Source organism: Falco naumanni, chromosome 9 (assembly GCF_017639655.2).
Source record: "Falco naumanni isolate bFalNau1 chromosome 9, bFalNau1.pat, whole genome shotgun sequence".
Lineage (NCBI taxonomy): Eukaryota > Metazoa > Chordata > Aves > Falconiformes > Falconidae > Falco > Falco naumanni.
Genome location: NC_054062.1, coordinates 17,971,655 through 17,997,792, shown reverse-complemented (window position 1 = coordinate 17,997,792; position 26,138 = coordinate 17,971,655). Strand labels below are relative to the sequence as shown.

The 26,138-nt window shown below is 35.7% G+C and overlaps 1 protein-coding gene across 2 annotated transcripts in view; it reads left to right on the top strand.

The window, feature by feature from the left end:
- ATRNL1 (attractin like 1) overlaps window positions 1–26,138 on the top strand; it is a 526,081-nt gene that overhangs the window by 62,530 nt on the left and 437,413 nt on the right. For both annotated transcript variants that reach the window (XM_040607278.1, XM_040607277.1), the window contains exons 6-9: window positions 4,236–4,410; window positions 5,574–5,661; window positions 17,732–17,987; window positions 25,713–25,896. In XM_040607278.1, the coding sequence (XP_040463212.1) occupies window positions 4,236–4,410; window positions 5,574–5,661; window positions 17,732–17,987; window positions 25,713–25,896 (703 nt within the window). The remainder of the gene's footprint in view (window positions 1–4,235; window positions 4,411–5,573; window positions 5,662–17,731; window positions 17,988–25,712; window positions 25,897–26,138) is intronic.

Below are 26,138 nucleotides of genomic sequence, written 5' to 3'. Positions count from 1 at the left end.
AAGAGTAAGCAGTGAGGGGAGGACAGCTGTGCCTCCTCTGGTCACAGTGTCAACTGATGTCGCTTCAGTGTGTTTGTGCATCATGCACAGGGTATTGATGTATTCTTTAAGAGAAACTGCTGCTTTCAAGCTCCTGAGTTCAGGTGTGTCTTCTCAGAATGTGTCCTTCCTCTATGCCAGAACAAGACCTGAGTACAGGGTGTTTCTCCTTTCTGTCTCACCTTTCTTGTCACTCAGTGCAGACCAGAAATGAAGCACTGAAGCTGTAAGAAACTCGTCTGACATTCTTTCAATCACTGATCCAATTAACAATATCGTTAAGATTTTTGCATTGTTAACTTATAGAAAAAAAAATTTGCTTATCCTCATTTTAATACAGTCAATGTAATCTAAATATATTTTGGATTTGCTATATGAATTCTTGTGGTTCCCTGTCTCCGGCAATGAGAACCTGAAGTCAATTGGCATGTGAATAGTTTGTGTGTTTTGTTATTTGCCACTAGGCGGCACTGTTGACCACGACATGTCTACGCAGGAACGGTAGCTGTAATAACACATAAGTATGTTCTCGTTTTATCACTGGAGGCACAGCTTTCATAATTCTAAGCTCTTCTCTGATCAAAGAATACTGAATCAATTGTTTCTTTTTAAGCAATCTTAGATTCAAATTGTTTCCTCCAGTGATTTACCAAATCAGAATCTTGCTGAGGTTACAATTCTACTACTGTATCTATTATTAATGCTCAAGAAATAATACACTCAATTGTTCATACTCTCATTAGACCTCATTCAAATACCATTAATCTTTTCTGGGTAGAAGGTATAATGAACAATGGGAACTGAGTGCCTCCATCATTTAATGAATGGAAGGTAATTCGGATACAAGTGGATATCGTTCTTCTATAAAGTACTAGGAAAAGTTGACACCTAGTTAGGTACAGATTAGATGCCTGGTTGTTTAATTGTAACATGTTATCCCCAAAATGATAATACACATTGGAAAAATGTAATCTTGTCCCCACCCCCAAAAAATAATGCGCTTTACAATTATGAAACTGATGTAAATTACTTACTTAGTTCATTTAGTAAATTTCAGCAGCTCTCTCTTCTAAATGCTTATCTAGTCTCTCCTTGACTCAGTGTAAAACTTTGCATCCAGAGCATCCTTTGTCAGGAGAGCATCCTTAGCACAGAGACCTGATAGTTTTTACGTGAGGAGGTACCTCCTCCTGTTTCTTTTGAACGTGGCTTCTTCAAGCTACATTTGGTAAATCTTGGTTTTATATTCAGAAAGCCTGTAGATTCTTCATATCCATCCTATGTCACTCACTTTATAGTCATTTATCACTCACTTCCAAATTTTCTTTATTTCCAAGTAAAACAATCTTAGCCATCTCAGTTGTTCCAGTTACAGAAGCCACTGAATTCCTTTGAACATCTTTGTTACTCTCTTATAAACAGTTTCCAGCCCTAATCTATTGCCTCTTTGGGTAGGGCTCACAATTTTCTGAGTGTAGGTAAATGACTGATTTATAAAGTGGAGTAAATGTTCTCTGTTCCTAATATGATTCGGGTTTTGACCATTTTTGGGTGTTGAGGTGATATTTTAATGAGTTATCCAAGATGAGACTTTGCTACTGACTGGTGTTGGTTAGTTAAGAGACCACCTGCTTTGTAGTCTATCTAAAACAGCTTACTGTCCTGGTTTCAGCTGGGATAGAGTTAATTTTCTTCTTGGTAGCTAGTGTGGCATTATGTTTTGGATTTGGTCTGAGAACAATGTTGATAACACACAGATTTTTTTTTTTTTTTTTTTTTTTTTTTGTAGTTTTTGGTAGGTAATATTTATACTAAGTCAAGGACTTTTCAGTTTCTCAGGCCCTGCCAGTGAGAGGCTGGAGGGGCACAAGAAACTGGGAGGGGACACAGCGAGGACAGCTGACCCCAACTAGCCAAAGAGGTATTCCGTACCATGGGACCTTGTGCTCAGTATATAAACTGGGGGGGGGGGGGTGTTGGCCGGGGCCAGCTGATCGCTGTTCAGGCACTGGTTGGGCATCGTTCAGTGGGTGTGAGCAACTGTGTTGTGCATCGCTTGTTTTCTTTCCTTCCTTCCTTTGGATTTATTTACTCTCCCCCTCTCACTCCTTTTCATTATAACTGTTATTTTTGTTATTCTTTCATTTCTATTTTATTTCAATTACTGAATTGTTCTTATCTCAACCCTGGAGTTTTACATTCCTGATTCTCCTTCCGATCCCTCTGGGTGCGAGGGGAGTGAGTGAGTGGCTGCGTGGTACTTACTTACCATCGAGGGTTAAACCATGATGCTTGCTTAGGTTTTTAATTTATCTATGTTGAAATTAATGTGTAATTTAATTGCTCAGTCATATGGTCAGACAAGAACATGTTCAGTGGTTCTGCAAAGGCTTATCATCTTCTTTCTGCCCTCCAGTAGCTGCCTTTATCAGCAAACTTGCTTCGCTACTCATCCTCATTCAGGATCATTAGTGTGTATGTTGAATACCTTGGGTACCAGCAGAAATCCTTGTGGGACTCCACAAGTGATGTCCCTCCCTTTAAGAAGTGGCCGTTTGCTCCTGTCTACTCTTTCTTACCATATCTGACAGTCAATCATTTAGCCGTGCAAAGGCTTCATTCTCTTGCTACAAAAGTTGTTTCCTTAAAAAGTCTTTGATGAGGAATTTTGTTAAAAGCCTTGTGAAAATCCATGTCAGTGTTTCAATTGGATCACCCCATCTTGATTTCCTTAAAGCAGTTTAATAGGTTTGAAAGACAGGTCTTCTCTTTATGAAAGCTGTAGTGATTTTTAAGTGTAGATGGCAATTATCTGTCTGTTGACTAATTCTGTCCATTCTTATAGTTTCTGCTGCTTTGTCTGGTGGAAACAGAAGTATAGCAGGCCAGTAGTTTTCAGAACTTTCATGGAACCTTTTTAAAAAGTTGATGTTATGTGTGACATTTGGGATGCAGACTAATTTTCTTGGTGTGTGTTTTTTTTTATTTTTTTTTTATTTTTTAATGTTTGTGTGCGTGTGTGTGCTTTTTGGTAGTGTGTATGGGTCTGGGTTTCTTTTTTTTTTTTTTTTTTTAGCATGTTATCACTGAGCTTCCAAAGAAGGTTATGCCCCATCTGACTTCAACAGCTCTGGTTTTTAGTAATGTCCAGTAGCTTGAGGGAAGGATTTATCACAGTTTGGCAGGCTGAGAGGGACATAACGTTGCTTATAGTATTAGCATCAAATTACAGAAATAATTTAGTTGTTATACAACATCTGTATGCCATCACTGATGGTATAAAGTTCAGTCCCATGATTGATAATACTTAAACTGGAACGCAGTGGTGTCCTAAAGATTCAGTGTTCTACATCTGGAAATAAAGCCAGTCAGTAATGACGTGCAGTCACTGACAAGAGCCAAATAGTGCATCTTTTGGTTTTTGTAATATGTAATAAATATTACACATCATAAAAATGTAATAACATTTTGGTTATTACAGAACAAATGAAATGTAAATAATTTTGCTGGTCATGATTTTAATAGTCCTATAACTTAAAGATGGTGCATTTTGCTCACTTTTCCTTATTTAGCAAAAATTGTTTGCTAAAATACCTTCAAAACCAATATGTAGTTGTGGGTTTTGGTAGCTTTGTAGAATGATCTATAAAATTTTATAAAATTTAAGTAGTACTTCATTATTTTTGTAAAGCACTCTACAGTGTATTTTATTTTTAAAAGATGATGTAGAATGGCATTGGCAAAGGGTAAATTTTTATTCCTGAGATTGACTATAATATAATCTTCATTGTAACTTAATTTACTGTAATGTTCTTCACTTTGATATAAGCTTACTCTGGTTAGGTCAAATACGGTATAGTTTTTCTCCAGAGGTAACATGAAGTGTATATTGTGCTACACATTTTAGACCTATACAGCGTCTAAAAATATGATGCATTACACCTTTCTTTCAATTTATGGCTCATATAGTATGTTTTCTGAGAAGAATGCTGAAATGGATCGTTATTATTTGAGCTCATCTAACTCCGCAATTTGAATGACATCCTTTGTTGTCAAATTTTTTTCGCTGGGCATCTGTTAAACGTAAAAGTACTATACTGTATTTTATCAGAATGAGAAATCCTGACATCTGTAATTAAGCCTCCCCTCTTTCTTCTTCATTGGCTTTAACAATTGCACATTTGTTTACAAAACAGGTCCAGATTGTTCTCTGAACGTCCCTTCTACCGAATCTTACTGGATTCTACCAAACGTAAAGCCCTTTAGCCCTTCTGTGGGCCGGGCTTCCCACAAGGCAGTCCTCCATGGGAAATTTATGTGGGTGATCGGCGGATACACTTTTAACTACAGTTCGTTCCAAATGGTGTTGAAGTAAGTGATTTTCTCCTTTGTCATATCCTTTCTGATGTGGCTTAGGGAAACGGATCTTACCAGGGAGGTAGCCTCTACCTTGCAATTTAAGGGAAAGGTTTATATGTTTTTAGATTCTTTATTAGTGGTTTTATTTTCTGCTTGTTATTTTCTCACGATTAAAAAAAAAGTGAAAATATGGGTAACATCAAACTGTGTGCAACTAATATGTAATTTCTTCATGTAGTGAGTTTTCTTGCTATACTTTGCTGCAAAACATAAAAATGATTGTGTTGATAAAACAGTGGAAGAAATCCACATGGTCGTATTTTCAGACAGTGCATCTAGAATGCTATCTATGTGATTAGGTTAATTTATAGTTATAGGAGACTTCTATTAATGCACGCAGTTAGCCTGTTGGTGCCATGCCAGTAGGGTTAGGCAGGTCATCCGTATTTCACTTCTTTGTATTTATGACAGTGTGTATTTGACCACCTATTGAAAATAAAAAGGAAGCAGCTGAAAATATTACCTAGCTGATTTGGATGGTCACTTGTATATTCATAGAGGCCCTAAATGTGGCAAATGAAGGTGTTAGGTTATGTTTGTTAGTATGTTTATTTCTCCTATTTTTGTCTACTTGTTTTCTTCCACATGCAAAAGAAATCCTGTCATCTTTGGGGGATTTGTTGTTTATTTTTTTACCTCTCTTCCATCTTGTTGTTGTGTGTTAATGCATTAATGGACTAATTGTTAATGAAAATTTGATGGAAATCAACCATATGTCTGAGCAGGGTGCTCAACAATGTCTTCAGAGTAGTGCAAAAGATTGTGAAGTGAGCAGTTTAGTGGAGTGGGGTTTTTAATGTGTCTAATAATAGTGAGCTTAGAAACCTAGTTTCATAATTTAAAAGTCTGCTGATGTTTACTACAGTCCCGTTTTCTGAGATTGTTGATCTGTCCCTGGAAGAGCTGTTCCTGGTTTGCTTGATGAACATTCAGCACACTATCACAAGTTAGTACGCTGCCGTAGCAGTTAAAAGTGATCTTGTTACTGCTGCTAACAAATTACCACATCAGATAAACAGTGACTGATCGAGTCTGCCACCGTAGTTAGTTTGAACATACAAAACCCTCTATTTCACTGCAGGTAGAAAATGTTTACTTTTCTATTTCTCTTCTAGCTACAATTTGGAAAGCAGTATATGGAATGTAGTACCTGTATCCAAAGGGCCACTCCAGAGATACGGACACACTCTCGCTTTATATCAGGTTTGGACTCTTAAGCATCCTATTTAATTAATTTATTTGTGCGTGCTGTTAGTGATCCTAAAATGATTCATCATGAACATAGTTTTTGAAGATAATTTAATTTCTAGTTCCTAAACATTTTGTATTAGTATTGTCTTCAGTACTTAGATGTATTGCACAATTTTTGGAAAAAAGATTGTGCAGGAGTCACTTACTAGCTGACCAGAAACCCTCAGAGCAAACCCCACCAATAAAAGGGGGCTAATATAATGGGAATTGTGCTGAGGGCAGGGGAGCTGGGAGCCAAGGGTGACTTCAGCTTGGGCAGTGCCCTCGCTGACCAGGCACCATCCACAGGACCACAGGTGCTGGTGGCAGGGTCTTTTGACAGCCCCAGGCATGCAAAGTGATGACCCAGGTCCAGGGACCGTTCAGGGCATCCAATTCGGAGCACAAGAAAACAGGGCCAGAGACAGGGCTGGAGAGAAGGCTACAATGTATGCCTGAAGGGTCCATCCAGAAGACAAGGTACCTACGGCACAGGTCCAGATCCATCCAGGAGGCAGATCACAGGCAGTCAGGAACTAAAGGGTCCATGCCTGAGCTCTGGCACAGGCTAGTCAGGGTTATTAAGGACTGTTAATGCCCTAAAGTTTGTGACAGTAAGAAATACATTTTTATTTATGTGTTATTACTTACTATGGAACCAGAGTAGTATTAAAATAAAAACTATTTTTCTATAATATCTGTAGTTTTACTGTAAGTTCAAGTAAATATGAACTACTGGCAGTTTTGCTTCTACTGGTATCACATAGTCTGCATGCTGCTTTATTGAAAGCACTTTCAAAAGCTAATTTCACACACACACACAAAAGAAAGAAAAAAGAAGAAATAATCTTCATAAAAAAGCATCCTTTTGTTAATTTGTTACTTTTGGGCTAGTGTAAGCCACGTCTCCAAAATATAAAGGACCAAAAGTGATTGCAGTGCATAATTTAGCCTTGTACAGACACTGGCAAACTTGTTACCCGTGACAAAGAAATACGAAATTTGTATCACAAGTTTTCAGTTGTTTGCACAAGACTTCTCCAGTGGTGAAGAACAAAAGAGATTGTATCAAGTCAGACTAGAGTGTTCATCTAGCCTGGTAACATGTCTTGAATAACGGTAACAGTGAATGCTTAGGGAAGAATATAACAAAAAATGACAAGAACATATAGAAACTTCCTCAGAATACTGTCCTAGTCTGCAACTGAGATTTCCTAATATAGAATAGTGTTTTTGTGGAAAGATTATGAATCCATGTTTTTTATTTTTTCCAAATTTTTTGACCATAAGTTTATGTTAACATTGATGCCATCCTGTGCCTAGAGAATTAAAGTGTATTTTTTTAAGAAATATAGCTGTTGGGAAACTGGTACTAGTTGGTTTAATTTGCTGATTCCTACTTCTTCTTTTCCATTTATTTTCTCTGTACCACTGATGATTTTCTGTTAGTCCGTCATATCCTCTTTCTATCTTTTCTTTTTCATGCTGAACATTCCTTGCATTTTTAATAATTCTCTAGAAGGAAGCTATTTCATATCTTTGATAACTTTGTGCCATTGCCTCTACTTCTTCTAGTTCTGTTATGGCCCTTCTGAGACAGGGGGAACCACAGTCTTTAGGGTACTGGTGCCTCAGAGATCGATGTCATAGAATTAACAGTCTAATTTTTTCCTACTAATTCCTAATGGCATTTTGGCTTTTTGAAAATCTGCTGTTGGCTTTGACCTGGTATTTTCACAGAACTCTCAGTTATAACCTCAAGATCTCATTCTAGTCAATTCAAAACCCACCACTGTATGTACAGACCTAAAATTGATTTTTATGTGTATGTATCACTTCATGATTATATATGGAACAGTTATTTACTCTTTTATTCATCCCTGTATTGCACATTCAGTAGTATGAGAATCTTCTACAATTCTTTGCTTTTGACCGTTATCTCAGCTATTTTGAGTAGCACGGTGTTGTCAAAAAACATTGTCATTTTTCCATTCATCCCTGTGCCAGATAGTTTTTTCAGTATGTTGAATAAATCCCAACAGTAGGTCTTTGTGGAACACCACTGATGACGTCTATTAATTTAAGAACTGACCTTTTTTTCCCCAAAAAACATTTCTTTATTGAATTATCTAGCCTTGTGTTATCTGTCTTGCTTGTCCCAAAGGATTTTAATTTATTTAAGGCATGAGGAAAGTTATCAAGGATCTTTTGGAAATTCCAGGTAACTGAGTCAACCTTTGATTCATTCAGTAAAATTCGATGATTTGCAAGATATAACTTCCCTTTTCAAAAGTTGTTACACTTTTTGTCTGTCTTAACCATGTGTTCACTTATTTCTGTCTTTTCTGCCTGTTGCTTCTCAGACTTTTTGTACTACACAAATTTTGAAGGAGGGATTTGCACACTACAGACAGGGGTCAGCCGTTTTGTTCTTAAATTCCTTCAGAACTGATCCTGGTGACTTGTTGCTGACTGTTTTGTCAGTTTTTGGTTGGTGTTTTTTTAAAAAAAATATTTATTTATTATAACCATCTGTTATTAATTTCTGCTATGGAAATACCAGTAAAGTCTGCCACAAAGAACTCGCATGAGAAAATTAACTTCATTTTATCGCTATGGCTTTACTCAGAACACTCCTTCAGACTGTCTGCTTGCACCACAAAGTATCTAGTTGGATGTATTTCTGGCACATTTGAAAAATGATGTATTAGTACTTTATATATGAAATTTTGCAGACAGTTCATTAAATTGTTTCATGGCTTGCCTTTTGTATGTGCTGTGGGTTAATCTGCTGGGGTTTTTGAACCTTTATTTTGAAGTATACTTTTTCTTCTAACAGTCTCTATTATCCTCCTGTTAAGTTAAGCTTTATTTATTTTGTTATTTGTAATGGAGATTTTTTTTTTTTTTAAATAGGAAGCATTCATGTGATCTGAGCAGATGTCCTTAAAATGTATTCATACTGTCATTAAAGATTTTATCCTTTTAGTTGTACCTTTTAGTTTCTTTATGATCAGGCTTCCTATTATATGGTGCTCCTTTTGAAGTTAAGCAGAATTGTAGGTGTGGGTGGATTTTTTATGATGTTTGTTTTCTTTTTTTTTTTTTTTTCCTAGCTTCTGTTGCTCTTCCAGAGATGTTGAATCTGTGCATGGCACGGTTAATATTGTAGAGGTGTTTTTCAGTAGCAATATGAACTAGATTCTGTGCATACTCCAACATCAACTCAAAAATTGCTTTTCTTCTTCTCAGTTCCCTGAGTCATTACTAATGCATTATCTGTTCTTTGAAAGGTCAAATCTTTCTGACTGGTATCTTTGGTTATTACAGTTCTTGTAGAGTGTGTGGACCCTTTAGTTAGGAAACATTCAAGTAATGTATCATTTAGCAGTTCAGCATAAAGGCTTAAAATATCATTTAACCTTTTTATTTGACAGTGCTAATATTTTCCTGAGATTTTTCAGACTGAAGGATAACCCTTTCAGAGATAGTTTTACCAGGAAGTATTAAATATAATAGACCTATGTTAATTCAGAGATCTTTTTGGATCTCAGAGAGGAAATGCAACTGCTGTTAATATTAATGAAAACTACAAGAGAGTGTGTAGTGAGGAAGCTGTTGCTGCTGTCAGAGGCACAAGTTGATTAGTAAATAGAATGCACTAATAATGAATAAAGCACCACTCATCAAATAATTAACTAATATGTTACTTGTCATATTTTTTCTTATTATGTCAAATATCAATATTTACATAGGCCCAAAGAAGCTGATGATGTAAGTTGAAGAATTTTCAAGAGGAAAAAGTATGTCCTTTTGCAATATGTTCTTAAATTAACTTGTTTGGATAAACTTTTGATATTTTTGCCTTTCAGATGTTCAGTCTCTTGAAAAAACAGAAAAATAATTTAGTGAGAAATGTAGTAGAACATTATACCTAGAGATGGCAGCTTTGAGCTGTGTTTTGAGCAGCGTACTAGTCATTGTGTAGTTTCCTTTATAGTTGAGAGAAAAAAGTATCCACAGAGAAGAAATTAGATTAAGTTTTTGGCTTGAGCTCCTGAGATTTCAAAGCCTAGTGCTAGACTGGAGTGAGAGCACAGAGCTAGGATTGCCTGATTGTGATGCAAGGTAAATTGAAGCTATATAGTTGACTCTGTGGAGAATGCACTAAGTTACTGTGCCCATTTCCCTCGGAAAGCTTCTTTAGTTAAAATTGAAGTACTGTACTTCTTTATTCTGAAGGAAAAAAGATCAGAAGACTCCCACTGATGTATAGTTATAACAAGTGACTAAGACTGTTTATGCATTTATAGGGGAGAGTGTATAAAATTGTTCTTCCTTTTAGACCAACTAAACCATTAGATAGTACTACCTCCAGTGCCTCTTCAGACTGGTTATTGGAAAGGTGCTACCTATCTCTGCTAGCTATTGGTCCTCCTGTATCTCAGAGACTGTGTATGGTGCCTGGCATCGTGATACTGCAAAATGTCAACATATTTTGAAATAATTCCTCTAAGAAATAGGATTATAAAGAGACTGGAGGAAATGGCTTGTGAGGTTTTTAAAGTAAGTACATACAGCTTTGCTAAACAGTGACTAGACAGGGAGTTAGACGGTAACTTGAAAAATACTGATCCCTGGAATGAAGTAGAAAGGGAGCTGCATACAAGGTGTGCGTATGGTCACTGCTGGGAGTTTACTCGGTGCTGAGCTTGTGCTTGTATCGCAGAATTTGACCTTGTAATTAAACTGCTGCTAGCGGTCCCCAGACAATGGAAGAATGACTGGGCACTGAGATTTGTTTCCTTTGAGAGTGGCAATAGGAACAAGGCAAACAGGCAGTCTGATGTAGGAGTAATCATAAAGATGTGTTCCAGTATATGGACCATTTTATATGTAGTCAAATTTAATTTGACTCATTTGAGTTCATGAAAGTTACTTTAAATTTAAAGCTTTATTAAAAAAGGGCAATTGTTTTGATTCCTTTTCCAATTTAATTGGTATTGATGTTGAGTCTGTGTATCTCTTCTGGTATTTTTTATTAGTCTAATCAAAACCTAGCGTGAACAAAGCAAAAGAGTAAAAAACTTTTTCTGCTTTAGTACAAGTGAGACAAAATCTTTCAGCAATTGGTTTATTGTAGTGCTTCTAATGCCTATTTTTGTTGGCTATTTTAGTGTAATTTGGAACAGCACTGGGAATGCAAAAGTGTTTTCTAACTGTTCTATTAATAATTAGCAGGTTGTATGACCAATTTGCATAGTTTTTTTTATTTGTGACTTTCAGTTATGTATTATGCACAACTTGCCTTATAAATATGACTTGCAGACCTCAGAAGTATATGAGAAGTAGGTAAGATGAGCTGTCATACACTTTATGCACATAGTTTAGATTAAAGTATCTTCAGAGTTCCTTTGCAATTGAGTGGACTTTACTGATGAAGAGATTGGTTCCTTTGTGTAAAAAGTGTGATATTTTTCATTCATTGTTATAACATTATATTCCAACTGGTTTGAAAGTTGAAGTCTAAGCATGATCAGCTTTTATGTCTAGCAGATATCAAAGCAGATGTTAATACTTTTCTGTCTAGTCTCCGTTACTTATTCCTTCCTTTCAATAATATTGAGTCCAAATATTAAAGGTACACAAGATCAGAGTGACATCTCTGCTAAAACTCCAGTTTACACCTTCAGCACTTTTAAAGCTCTGTCCATTCCATGCAGTTTTATTTGCATCGTTTTCTTCAGCCTAGTTTTCTGTTAAATCTAAGAACGTTCATGCAAACAAGTAATTTCCTTTTTTTTTTTTTTTTTTTTTTTTTTTTTGGCTAAAACCATGCTCACTATCTTATTTTCCTGTCCTATGTTTTGAATGCCTCTGTAGTCCAGGGGGAAAAAAAAATGGCTTTTAAGATATATAATAACTGATTTAATTGAAACCTTCCATGGATTAATACTTTCATAGCTAGCAACAGTGTGGAAAACTGGAAATAATGAAGAAATAAAGCGACAGCACTCTTGATTAGGTTAAAATCCTGACATACAAATTGCTGCAGTATGTACTGTTTTAAACTCAAAATTTGGTCCTGCTGGGAAGCTTAGGTTGTAATATACTCCTCATATAACTTAGCAGGTTCTCATTCAGGTACTTATTCAATGATAATATAGCTCCTCAATAAGAATAATAAAGCAGGCTGCTGGAGGAAGAGTTAGGTGAAGACTGCTTTCCAGTCTGTCAGTCCTGATCTAATGGGAGGATTATTGGATCAAGTAAAGATGTTGATTATTCTTTTTTTTTTTTTTCTTTTTGTTCTTTTGATATAACACATACAAGAACATTCTTGATGTTGTTACCGTATTAAAGAAGGTAATGAGCTGAGGGGAAATGCAGATGAGGGATTTGACCATTCTAAACCAGGTGGATGTATTGAATGCAGAAAACAAGCTTGTGATGGGTGAGGTATTGCCAGATTACTTTGAGTCTTACATTTTGCTTGAAAAAAAATAATCCAGAAATTTCTTAATGATGTATAGATTTGACTAAACTTCTGGAAATTTCAAGTAACTATAGAGAACAAAATTCTGTTCAAATTTTGAGTCCTGTTAGTTTATATCAAGTTAATTTTTATACTAATGCATGGGTACAGTCTATGGGAGGAAAACAGATTGATAGTCTTGTGTCAAGAAAATGGAGAATGACTGTTCTTAATGTGGTTTGTGAATGGCATTTCTTTGGCCAAATTTTCGGTAACAGTCTAGATTTATATAAGAACTAAGGCAAAATCCTCCTTTCTGAGTGATAAATGTCTCTGTGCAGCCATGATATAGTTAAGAAATAGAAAATGCAAGTTATGTAGTTATTTGTCGTCGTTTAACCCCAGCTGGTCTTTAAGCACCACGCAGCCGCTCGCTCAGTCCCTCTCACCCAGTGGGACAGGGAGGAGAGCTGCAAAGGAGTGTAAAACTCGAGGGTTGAGATAAGAACAATTTGATAATTGTTATTTATTCATTACGTTATTATTCATTATTATTTAATAATGAAATAGAATAAAAATGAAAGAACAATAAGAACAATGATAACAATAACAGTTACAATGACAAAGGGAAGGGGAAGAATAAAATCCAGAGGAAAAGGAAGAAAGGAGCACGCGGTGCACGGTGCAGCTGCTCACCGCCTGCCGACCGATGCCCAGCCAGCCCCTGAGCAATGATCCGCCCGCCCTGGCCAGCCCCCGGGTGTATATGCCAGGCATGATCCCCATGGTATGGACTGCCTCTGGCTAGGCCGGGTCGGCTGGCCTGGCTGCGCCCCCTCCCAGTTCCTGGTGCCCCTCCAGCCGTCTTGCTAGTTGAGGCCCGAGGAACTGAAAAGTCTCACATCAAAGCGCAACCACAGCACTGCACTAGCTCCTAAGAAGATAATTAAGTCCATCCCAGTTGACACCAGGACATTCTTTTAACATGATTGATTTACTTCAAATTAATTAGAAATGGATTATAAATCACCCCCTTATTGCATTTCCTTTACACTTTTTTTTTTGGGGGGTGTGTGTGTAACTACCAGGGAAGTCTTTTGGAACGCAGGCAGGATTTGCATAAATGTAGCATTCCCAGGTACAGTCAGAGCAGTTGATGAGTACTGTTCTTTTAGAAAAAAGGAAAAATTGCAAAATCTAAAGAATAAAAACATTTGTTTTGGAAAAATCTTGTCTTACTGCATTCATATGAAATACAGAATCAATATTAACACTGAGATATGGTGTAGGGAAGAGAGCCTGTCAAGGGAACTAATGATTTTGGCCCTCTGTTCAGGATTCAGGGTGAAGAAGTTACTCTGGTCTGCTGTGCAGTCTTTTGACTGGGACTTATCAGATGAGTGGGGGCTCTTACCTGCTCTTTTGGTGATCTTCTTGAGTAACTTCCTGGGTCTGTTTCAGTTTTTTTTTTCTCACTGTAAAATGCTCTTCTGTGAAGGGATTTGAAGTCTTGTTAAAATTATGCAAAAGCTAGGTGATACTGTTGGGGCATGATTTTTCAGGAATTATCAAGTACACAGCCTTGGAAGTCAGGAACATGAGACAGCTGAAGTAAAGCGTACTGGATTACCAGTCAGTTTCACAATTTATTATCTTTTACCTGTATTAAAATAAGTATTCACTTACCTATTTTGTGGAAATTCTGTGGGTTGGTTTGTCTGTTTTTATGAAACTTTGAATGCACAAATCACAAAGTTATGATTACTCACTTGAAGGAGGATTTATTTTTGGATTTGGAGCCTTTATTAAATTACAGGAATTAGTGCTTTCATGTAGATGCTGACTTTGTTATTGTAACTAAGGATAAATGCACATTGAATGATTTTATTCTCTTTTGGGCTTCTAAAAGAATTTTGTGCTCAAATTATAAAGTTCAGACTGCTAAGCTGATTGACATTTGTTCACCAGAACTCTCAAGTTTTCTTATTTTCTTCTGTCATCTATTTAGTCATGCAAAGTAAGTAACTTTCCAAAGTTTCTGGGTTTGTTTGGTTTTTTTTTTTGGTTGGTTGGTTTGTTTTTTTCTTTTTTTTTTCTTAAAAAAAATATTTTTTTAAAGAAAAGCATTTTTAATTTTACAATCTGGATATTGTTCATGATCATCCAATAGATTTTTTTTGTTATTGTTTGTAATCGAAAATTAAATAGGGAATAGGCTCTCCAGAGGTATGCCTGTATTAAAAATCTGTTTTCACAGACTCACAAAGAATAGTTGAGTTTGGAAAGGGCCTCTGGAGGTCATCTTGACCAGCCTCTCTGCTCAAAGCAGGGTCAACTACAGCAGGTTCCTCCAGACGTCATCCAGCTGGGTTTTGCATATCTCCAAGGATATTCAATTCCATGTCTCTGAGCAATCTGTTCCAGTCTTTGACCATCCTCAATGTAAAAATAAAAGTTTTCTTCTTACATTGGGGTTGGATTTCTTGTAATCCAACTTGTGCCCATCCCCTCTGGTTCTGTTCCCTGGATAACACTGTAAAGTCTGGCTCCCTCCTTTTTACTCTGTCCCACCAGGCATTTAGTTTTATTTGAATTATTCAGTTATTTAAGATACACGTACTCCAAAGTTGATGATGATATCAATAAGGTGAAGAAATTAAGGGGAATTTTTTTGCCTTAAATTGTCTTAATTTCTCCAACAGGCTTTCCAAATTGTGGAATTTACTTTTTCTCCTGTATTTGAGTTATTCTCTTGTTACTATTTTGCCTAGTTGCAACAGGTGCGTGTATCATTACTCTGTAAGAGAAACAGATCAAACTAATGCTTTCTTTTTCTCTTGAGAAAAGTGATTTAATTGTTTTGTTCAAATCCTGGCTTTGGTCTTGTGATTAGTGCCACCTTCTGTCAACCTCTCTGCTCAATATGCACAGTCAACTATTCAGAGACCCATATACCTTTTGTCATTTTTCCTTCTCGTTATGGTTCATCAAGAATTTCTACGGAAATAGTTTTCTCAAGGAAAAAAGCTGATTTGAGAAAATTGAAACATCTCTTGGGAAGCTTTGGTTCCATTGAAACTAACAGGAGCCATAGTGGCTGTTTTGTTGCCTTGCTCCTGAACACATGGGAAGAAATGATGTGATCCGTAGGTGGGAATGTCACAAATGAGCGAGCTGCCTACATGCTTGGTTTACAGCAAGATATTTCTCATTTTTGCTGGAATTTCCTACTGAGCAGGAACTCTGAATTACAAGTTCAATATACAGTGTAGTAACTATAGTTAGTTTTAAAGTGTTTTCCAGCAGCGCTACGAGCTTCTTAATCTCAGAAATAGCCCTGGGTGAAGCTTAGTTAGATCTGCTTTTGGCATTGATAAAGCAGTTGTCATGACCTTCTTGTCTTTTTCTCTGTGACTAGTCTTGTGTACAGGATCTGCTGTGTCGTTTATAAAGATTGCAGGAGTGTTCTTTTATCTGAACTTTGAATCATTTAAGCAGAACTGTGAGGAGGACTTTCTTACTGTCAGCTGTCTGAGGAATCATTTCAAAGTTCACGCAGCTCTTTAGGTGACCTTTTTTGTGTAGTGTCTTTCCTCAGTGTCAGAAATCTTTTTTTCAAACACTGTTATACATCGCCTGCAACTCCCTAATTAGCTCTTTTTCTACTGTAGTTTATCAGCATTTAAGAACAAATAAAGAAATAATTAGTCTACTATGTTATAGCAATGCTGATTTGCCTTTTAAGATCTATGTGGCAGTGTAATGTATGAGTCATATAGGATATTTTTAAGAAGAGTATTTGTTCAAGCCATTCCCTTGGATCAGTGCACAGCCTCCTTACAGCTTTTGTGGGTCTTCACCAAGCTCTTTGAAATGTTACTTCATCTCATAGGAAATGAATGGCTTCAGATGTATATATCTAATACCGCTACAAAATCTTACCAATGAATGTTTTTCTTTTGTTCAAACATCAGCAGTCCGATCTAACTGATAACACAAAGTATCCCTGCATAGGAATGATTTAAATTTCAAATCAAGAAATGTTTACCTGCCTCAAATGAAAAAATAGTTGAAAGTCTTCTAAAAATTTCAGGTGTACTCTTAAACACAGGTCGGAGAGTTTGGTCAGTCATTTACTGACTGATCTCTCTGAATAATAAGAAAATATTTTATGTAGCCCTGGACTCTGTTGTTTACCATCAACTGTAGGTATATAGACAGCATTCCAACGCTCTCAAGCCTTTGTTTCGCTGAGCTAAATAGACTGTCATTCTACTAATCATCTGCATTTTACATGCTGGCCAGTTTGAGTTAATCTTTCTTGACATGTATGATGATAGTAGCATGTATTTTACATTTCTATTTAGATCCCATCAGCTTCTTGTACAAAAAGTCTGAAATTTCTGCTTGGTGATCTAAACTTCCTACATTACGTAGTTTCCTTATCTTCTAGTCTCTCTTTCTGAGGCTTTGTATTCCATGCCAAGCAAAATTGCCAAATGTGCTAAGCCTTCAGCTTCTCCCCATGGTGGTTTTTATTTTGTTTTGTTTTTTTGAACAAGGTAAGATTATATTTAAGGTAAACCCTAGAACATTATATTGCAACATTCAGAAGACAACTGCCAGCTGTACAAACAAGGTGCAGATGGGATGCAGATGTTACGTGGTTCTGGTATGTCCTTATCAAAGACTGAGTATCATCCTCAGAACCAGAGGCAGTTTGTTCTACCCAGGATAAACTGTCCTTGAGCCACTCTGTGAAGCCCACAAACTGCAATTTGTTCTGTGACTTTGTATGCCTTGGTTTGCAACTCTAGATGAAGTCGGAAATTCAGTAGGATTTATTTTCACTCAATATTGAAGTAAATAATTCATTACTTATCAAAACAGATGACGTTTCTGTTTGAGGTATGTGGTTCGTGAAGACTGGAAAATCTGTTTTGCATCCCTTTAAAACAATTCAAAGTACTCCCTGTGGCATTGGGCTTTGGCAGATGGGCCCAAGAGGATGCTATACACTCATTGTCCCTTTACTTTGGGCTCTGATGACTGTGAATTTTCTCGGGGCTTAAGTTACTTTGCTAGAATATGCGCTTTTGTGACATGCTGAATGAAATCCCTGTCGACAGAGTGTGTGGAAAATCACGTTTTAGGTCTGTGATTTTTTTCCTTAAGAAAACAATATAATATCCTTTCTGTTTAGTGCAGGGCTTTTTTGCGGTTGTAGGTTTTTTTTTTTTTTAATAGAATGCTGCAATATGAATTAGAAGAGCTATATAATTAAAGTTTTTCTGCTTGAAGTAATCTGGTTGAGATTCATTTTGGTGTCATTTTCATAGCTGGGTTTATTTTTCAGAGAAACAGCCTCCTTATCATTGTTGGTTTAGTTTAAATGTCATTGTCTGGGATTAGTGTCTGATACTGAGCTGGTAATGTAAGATTAAATGTGAAGATTTAAATCAGATTTTCAGTTATGAAATATTACACAGCATAGAATTAAGCAGTTCAGATGTTATCCTGCTGTAATCCATTATTTGCTTTCTCTTCTCTCCCTTCCAATTTTTACAGGAAGACATTTACATGTATGGAGGCAAAATTGAAACCAATAATGGCAATGTTACTGATGAGCTGTGGATTTTCAACATTCACAGCCAAACGTGGAGCACCAGAACTCCAGCAGTACTTGTACATGGCCAGCAGTACGCTGTGGAAGGTCATTCAGCACACATAGTAGAGCTGGACAGCAGAGATGTGGTTATGATTATAATTTTTGGATATTCTGCCATATACGGTTACACGAGCATTGTGCAAGAATACTACATCAGTAAGTTGCTTTCAAGTAATTTTTATCATGTAGTGATAAAAAAAATTCCTTTTTTAAAAAGTGAAAATCACTCCTGTTTTCAGAAAGAAAAAATGTATTTTTCAAAACAAATAAAACCTCATCTTTTTTTACTTTAAATTATTCAAATAGATCAGATTTCTTGTTAAGCGGTAGCACTTCATACACGTTTGGAGTATAATGGCTTTGGCCATGTGCTATTTTGTACATGACTGTGATACTCTAAGGGGGATGAAAGTTGAAACCAGAAAGTCCACGCAGCAGTTATTGTCAATAAACTTGCTTTTTTATCACAGAAGAGACAAAAGTAAAAAAGAATAAGCAAAGCAAAAATAGAAAGGGCAAAACAGAACACAATGAACAGTGCTTACCACAATAATTTAGTTATTTTGAAGGCTCTTTAATGTTGCTGTAATACTTTCATTCTGATTTTCAAAATGTAATAACTTAGTTCATCATTATATATAAGATTCTCTCTAAAATGTATATGTATTACTAGAAGAAATAGGAGAAAATGAATGCTAATTTTTGTAAACAACCTGCTATGTCTGCCTGAGATTCCCTTTGTGAACTGCAAGCTTTTCCTAAGGGTGATTTGATTTTAAACGCTAGATTTTTTCTAAAATTTAAATTTAAAAACTAAAATTAAGTAAACCAAGAGGAACTTTTTGATCTTATACATGGTACATCTAAGATATTATTTTAATAGAATAAACATGAAAATCTACACCTTCTAGTATATTTTTAGGAGTTTTTATATGCCCATTAATTCAAATTATAATCTTTTTCTGATTTCTTGTTTTCTATAATTTTGATCTTAGTTCCTCAGTTATTTAAGCAATCAAAGAGTGTATAATCCAAAATTTCAAAGTAATATTTATACATTAAGGTGTAATACATTTTTTTTTTAATTGTTCCATTTAACTTTTTTGCATGTCTGTGTTTGTATATAAGCACTGTTTAAGCAGATTTATGGGCTAGGGAAATCCCTTCAAAACTCAGGGGGTTCTTATGCTTCCTGACATTATCTGTGATGGTAGTGTTGAAATTTTATAACAGTGTTGAAAAAGCATAAAAGAGAATGGGAACAGGAAGAGTAGCATCATGATGTGCATTATCCACACTGAAAAATTTGATTGAACTGCATAAAACTACTATAAACTCTGGTCTTGGAATGATATTTCTAAATAATATTGTAAAAATTGTTGAGAATTAAAGGCCAGTTTTTTTGAAAAAAAAAAAAAAAAAAAAAAAAAAAGTTGGGTCTTTTTAATCTACCAGAGAAATATTTTTTTCTTGAAGACGAAAATGTGTTCTAGTTTTCTGCATTCTGGTTCACTGTAATGTCTGTTGGAACTTTGAATTATTTCTTCTGTTCAGGCTGTTTACTTAGTCTGGAGTACCAATATTATTCTCACCTGTTATTGTGGGTAGTGTAATTATGAAGAGGGGTACATGATTCACTTTGTGGTGTAAAATTATCTGTCTGGCAGATTTTATTGCTGGCCTTATGGTTGAAATGTATAACTTCTATTTTATTTTTTTAATTTTAAAGCTAGGTTTGTGGAGGATTAATAAAACGGACTAAGCTTATACAAAACAAGCAAACCAAGAGAAAACCCCAAACCTTTCATACCGTGGTGATAAGCTTTGAGTTGGAGAAAGCACTTATTTCTCTGGCAGTTATTATGGGTCTGAATTATTGTTGAGTTTTTATTGTTGAGTCTTTTCTAAGACAAGAATTTTATCACATACTAATGAGAAATTTAGTTTGTTAGAGAAATTATCCTTCATTTGCATCAAACATAAACTTGGAACAGTATAGGGTATTACTGTGGAAACCCGTTGATTTCAGTCGGTCTGCTCCTGCGATGCAGGATTATTGGCACATGCAATACTTTGCAGAGCATGGTCTATATGCTGTAACGGAACCATTTCTACCACGGATAATTCTCATCTTTCATTTTACCTCATTGCATCTAACCCTTCCCTCTAAGTTAAGTGAATTTTGTGGCAAATTTTCCTGAATTCTGTTTCAGCTGTGGCATTTATCTGCAGTTTTGCAGTTGTAGGATCATTTTTAACCAGAAAATTCCAGGTGGTGGTTTAAAATAAGAATGACTAGTTTTTGGGGAACTTTATCAGCTCGGAATCCATACTTAAAAGACATAGGAAGTGATAGAAGTATTGCTGTGAACCTGCTTGAATCGGAAAGAAAAGTTGATATAAAAAAGGGCTTCTGACATTATGGAAAGAAAAATTAGTGTCCAATTTTCTCTCTCTCTCTGCTTGATTTCAAAATATACATTACCTTAACATTTCAAATTGTACTGCTTTAGTATTTCTAAATGTTATTGGCCGTGGCTTGTAGTCCTAATGAAGGCTATTTTTCAAGCATTTACCAGATGCCTACTGAAAGAAAGAAGCATAGAAAAAGGCAAATTACCCTTTGGTTAAGTGAACTGAAGCCCCTAGTGATTCAGTCCTGTTAGTGAACTTTGAACCTGTTACATGAAATTCTGGTGCTAAAGCCTTCTTTAGTTACTCTGACCCTGATTTCCATGGGATCTGGGTCAAGAAACATCTGAAGAAGTTTTAATTATTTGTGCATCCCCTAGCTTTTCACATAGATAGGTAGTTCTTATTAACACAACGTGAATCAAATGTATGCATGGTCTGAAAATTTCTAAGACGTTGTCTGATTATTGAAAAGAAAAATTTCTATGAAAGTCCAATAAATTATGGAAAAAATTGACATGATTTGCAGACAGGTTTTCACCATGCAGAAGCATAGGAACTCATTTCTAGTCCAAAGGGATGGTGGTTGTTGCAGGAACAAAAGAGATTCCTGTTGTCCTTTCTTGCTATACCTAGACTTACGACTTTTGAGGAACAAATAAATTCTGGTATGGGAATAATGTGAATTATTTTACTAACTTGAACCATAAAGCTTTTCTGGGTTACTCCCCAGAGAAATTTATATCCCTTTAGGTTAGCAATACCTCATAAACCTTGTAAGAATCTCAGTGTGAGTCTCAAGGTGAATATAATAATGGTGGTTTAACTGGAGCTTTTATAAACTTCTGAATAAGTCTTCTGTGATTTTATTTTATTTTTTTAGATGATAAAGATTTGTTTGGATTAGAATCATATCACTTTGGTTTTTAGACTGATTTTTTTGTGACTTCAGAAATAGGTTATAGGTTGCTTTTGATTTATTTATTTATTTTTTTAAAATAGTGTTAAAAGAAATGGCCCTGTGATGTAACATGCATTTCATGGTGTTTCCCCCCCCCCTCCATATTACTGTAAGCTTCATGGTTGCTTAAAAAATTTTCAAGTTTGTCACTGCAATGAAAAGAAGGTGGCACACTGAGGTGCTGCTTCGACATTTTGTTCTTTTTACCTAATCTTTTAAAGGTTGTGTTATGGTAAGAGCAGATTAGGCCAATGCATTTACCTTTCCTTGGATTTTTTTTAGTGGCTTTATTATTGCATATTATATATTTTTTTTTAAACATCATCATAGAGACAACTTTGTCTCAAAATCCTGTTTTAATTATTCTATTTTGAATCATAAAGTGAATATTGATGAAATTTGCAATTTTTCTTGATTTGACCATCCTAATTTGCAAAGAATTTTTTGCAAAGAAACAAATTGGAAAAAAAAAAAAGAAAAGGTTTTGTTTCTTATTTCATTTGCTTTGCATTCTTTGATGCTGGAATGCTGTTACATCTTTTGCTTCTGTGAGCAAAAGGCTGGAATTTATCACCCTGGTCCACAAATTAAGTGCTTTTAAAATGTAAATACCATATTTTGTAATTCCTTTCAGAAATATATGAGGATTAATCTTAAACAGTTTGAGTTTTCTTCACAGTGTCATTGGAAAATTGGTTATAATTTTAGTGACTAGGTATCCTCTAATTCGTAGCTTACCTTTAGCAATGACCTGTTTCTGTTCACTTGTTTTCTGGGTGATACATTGTGTAATGAAAGCAGCTTGGCTCCTTTCCTGGAATTCTCTTTAAATTATATTCATAGATACCAATCCTCCCTTTTGCAAGACTAATTAGGGCAACCTCACCTATTCTGCTTTCATTCTAATAGTTCATCTCTATACCTTTTCCACCCGGAGTTCATATCTCTTGAACATGGATGATCAGAAAAGCCTTTGACATATTCTAGGTGAGATTTCACTAGTGCCTGGCTGAATAACCTTAATCCTACTTTATCTGGAATACCTCACTTGATATGTAGTAAAATGACACTTGTACTACATCCATGAGAATGTCATTGATAGCTCACAGACTTTCTCTGATGAAGCAGTGCTCCTACCCATTCTCCTCAGTCACTATGAACGGATGAGCTTCCATTTTGATAGAAGTTCATGTTGCTCATCCCATTGCACAATCTGTTTAAGTTTTTGTTGAATTTTGATCCATTTTTTAGGTAAATGTGATGTAAATGGTTTGGTACATTTATAATGCCCAGTGAAACAGTTTCCTGTTACTTCAACATTTTTTATTTGTGCTTTTTTTTTTTTTTTTTTTTTAAAAGCCCCTTTGTTCTATACCTTTGCATATTACTGAGGATCTTGTCTCTCCTCCCTCAGGTCTTTAACGTCAGCGTTATGGCTGCTGTTCTTGGTAATCTAACCAGCTTTGTTTAAAATGCTTGCTGCTGGACCTGCAGTTTCACTTGCTGTGTCTGTCAGAGTTTTGGAATGGATTCATACTTCCACCTTCAGTACATTCAATTAATGACTTTAGCTTCTATCTCAGCTGTAATTTCTTTTTCTGTTTACATGTTTTTGTAGATGCCCTTTTTTTTTTTTTTTTTTTTTTTTTTTTCTCTCTCTTCCTTCATCAGTCTCCTGGAAATGGTTGTGGTAAGGCTGGACATGAAGTGGGTGATTCTGTTTGACAAAGTGACCAGAATATTGTAACCTGTAACTGTGTCCATTGGTTTAGTAGCTGGCAGATTTAATTGTCTGAAGTTATCTTACTGACTTGCCTAAGCATTTCAAGAGAAACTTCATGGTAGATTCTCTGGGAAATTGCCTAGACATTGATGAAAAATGTCAAACTACAAATGAAAAGAAGCCCCTATTACTGGCATAATTTTCTTTTTTTTCGTGATTTTTTTCCTCAAAATCCATTTGAGCTTTTTTTTTTTTTTTACACTATTAAACTTTCAAGTTGAAATCTGGAAACAAACAAAAAAACCCAAACCCAACTATTTTCTTATGTCTGCTTGTTTATTCATAGAGCTTTTCCTGTATTTGGCTTTTTAAGCTGTTCAGGATACAGAGTTTCACGTGACTGGTTTGGTCAATCGAGTCCTTCATCTGATCTAATGATGGAAAGAGTGGGATCTTGGAGTATGAGAAGAGTTATGTAAATGCCTTCAATAAAAATTAGATTTCTGTTTAAAAAGATAAATGAAGATCCGTATCAGTGAGTTGTTAAAAAAAAACAAAAGGCAAATCATATGCATAGTAATGTCTTTAAATTCAGACAAGTGTATTTTTGTGTGATTGATGCAATATTCAAGATGCTGAGAAAGTGTGAAACATCAAAACTGCATATACACGTTTCGGTATTCAATATTCATACACGTTTCGGTATTCAAAATTCAGGCAGCTCAACTGAATTTTAGAATGGGAAGTAGAGAAACTGTAATACTGCTTTTGACTTTTATTTCGTAAAGATGTTGCTGGACATCATTTCTCAAATTTAGGTCATTATTCGTAGCACATGGTTTTTATTATGCAGGAAGGATCAGCTATTCATAGTTCTGTGCAAGTCATGTAAAGCTATGCAGTATGCCATTTTACCATGACAGTGTTCTAAATGCTGCATAAACCAGATATAAATGCAAAACATTTTATTATGCATATGAGCAACACCATTGTGTAAATTTATGTGCAGAAATAGTATTTTTTCCCTGAAAAGCATATATGCCAGTCTTTAGGACTGATCAATATTTAAATGAAAAAATGAAGATGGTGTCGATGATAGAAAGGTGTATCTGCAGGTTGACTCCTCACCAACCTTATTACATAAATTGTATCAGGTAAATCTATTTGTTGGCAAGGTAATACGTATGTAAAATACAGTATTATTGGTACAAATCTGATCTTTATGTACAGAGTTGTAGTTCTTAATAGCTTGATAATATCCAACAGAGAGATTGGAATAAAATACTAGTTACATTACACTTCATATAAATAACGTAAATATACTGTGTCAGATATAAATAGTGTATTACACAAACATCAGCATTCGTACACATATACAATCAGCACAGGTCTTCCAGTTTAATCTATACTTTATAACTTGCTATAAGCACTTGTTACTGAAAAAAATGTAAGTTGCTTATAGAGGTAGTGCCTGGAAAGCATTTAATGAAAGTCAAATAGCAGCAGTAATAACTGAAAGTCAAGAGTCTCTTCAATGAACAGAAGAATCTGGAGGGAAAAGAGGTAATCTCAAACTACCTACATAATGTCAGCTAAAAATTGAAATAGAATTTAAACTAACTTTCAGATGAAGCAAGGTATATGGTGTTGTGTGCTGGCCTTGGATAAGTAACTCAATAATGGCAGCCTCTTTAGGTTGAGAATCAGGAGACTGCTGCACTTTGGAAGTCCATGTCCACCCTTTCTATTCATCTGACATAATCTTCAAGAGGCTGTAAGTGAATTATTTCTTCCATTTCACACCCGTAGAACTGGCTGCATAATCATCCCAGGCTCTTTTGAATAGGCTGGTTTCTACAGGAAATACCTCTGGATGGTTCTTTTTGTGACTTATGTCATCAGCTGGGAAGATGGGGGGGGGGGGGGGGGGGGGGGGGAATAGATGTTCAGGGCCACAGGGAACAAGAAGTCCTTTAACCTCTCTGCCTTTTTTTATTGCTATGGTAAAGTATTTTCCAGTTGCGTTTTATTCTTCAGCTATTGTGAATGGTTTTATTTGGTGTCTCTCTGCAATTATTGATGTGATGTAAAATGTGGATTTAAATGCTAGTTTAATGAGCTGCTATCAAATGATCCTTCTGTGAGTTTTCAGCAACTGAGTAGGTATATTTGCAGTTAAATAAGTAAGAAACAGTAGTTGGAAACTGATTTTAGCTCAATAATTTTACAGTTCAGTAGCAAAGCATTTGTCTGTATCCCTGTGTACCTTGAGCTACCTTACGTTACATGCTTCTCGAAAATCTCAGCACTTCAGTTTCTGCTAGGCTTCTCCAGACAGTTTCCTTCTGATTGAGTACAGGTGGTGCTAATGCAGCTGGAGTAGCTGGAGCGCTGAATTCTCATCATCCATCTCTGGCAGGACAAAGTTAAGGCTGAGAAAGAATTAATCGTAACTCTCATTTTCATATTTTCTGAAAGGTTTGGGGATTTTTTTTAAATTGTTTTAGCATATGCTGATCTCACGTATGTAAGAGTATGAGATACTGCCTGGAACCTGTGACAGTGATGTGTTTGTGATTAATCAAGACTAGCAGATGATAGTCTAAAAACATTAACCAATTGTAGGTGTTTTAATACACTGGTATAAAATTACTTCTTAAAAAACTCCCCAGTTATTGCTGCATGTAGAATCATAATGAAAATGATTTAATCTGCTTAAAACTCCGAATATTGTGTGTTAGCAATAGTCAGCCTTAAAACTATGTCTTTTGTACATCTGTTCCAGGGTCCAATTCTTGGCTTGTACCAGAAACAAAAGGAGCAATTGTCCAAGGTGGATACGGCCATACTAGTGTCTATGATGAACTGACAAAATCTGTTTATGTCCATGGTGGTTACAAAGCATTGCCTGGCAATAAATATGGATTGGTAGATGATCTTTACAGATATGAAGTTAATACTCGGACATGGTAAGTGGGATTTATAATGTAGGAAATTAAGTTATTTGTTATTGAAGAAGAGAACATAAGTATAGAGTAAGGTTCTAGTAAAATCATGTAGGCTCCTACACATCCTTTACATGTTGCAGAACAGTGCACTCTCTGCAACAAAATGGAAGACTTGTGGTGAGGGATTAGACTTTAGCCAGTGGATTAATGGAGCTACACATCAAAGGAATGGCAGGAAGGAAGCTTTGCACATGTTCTACAAA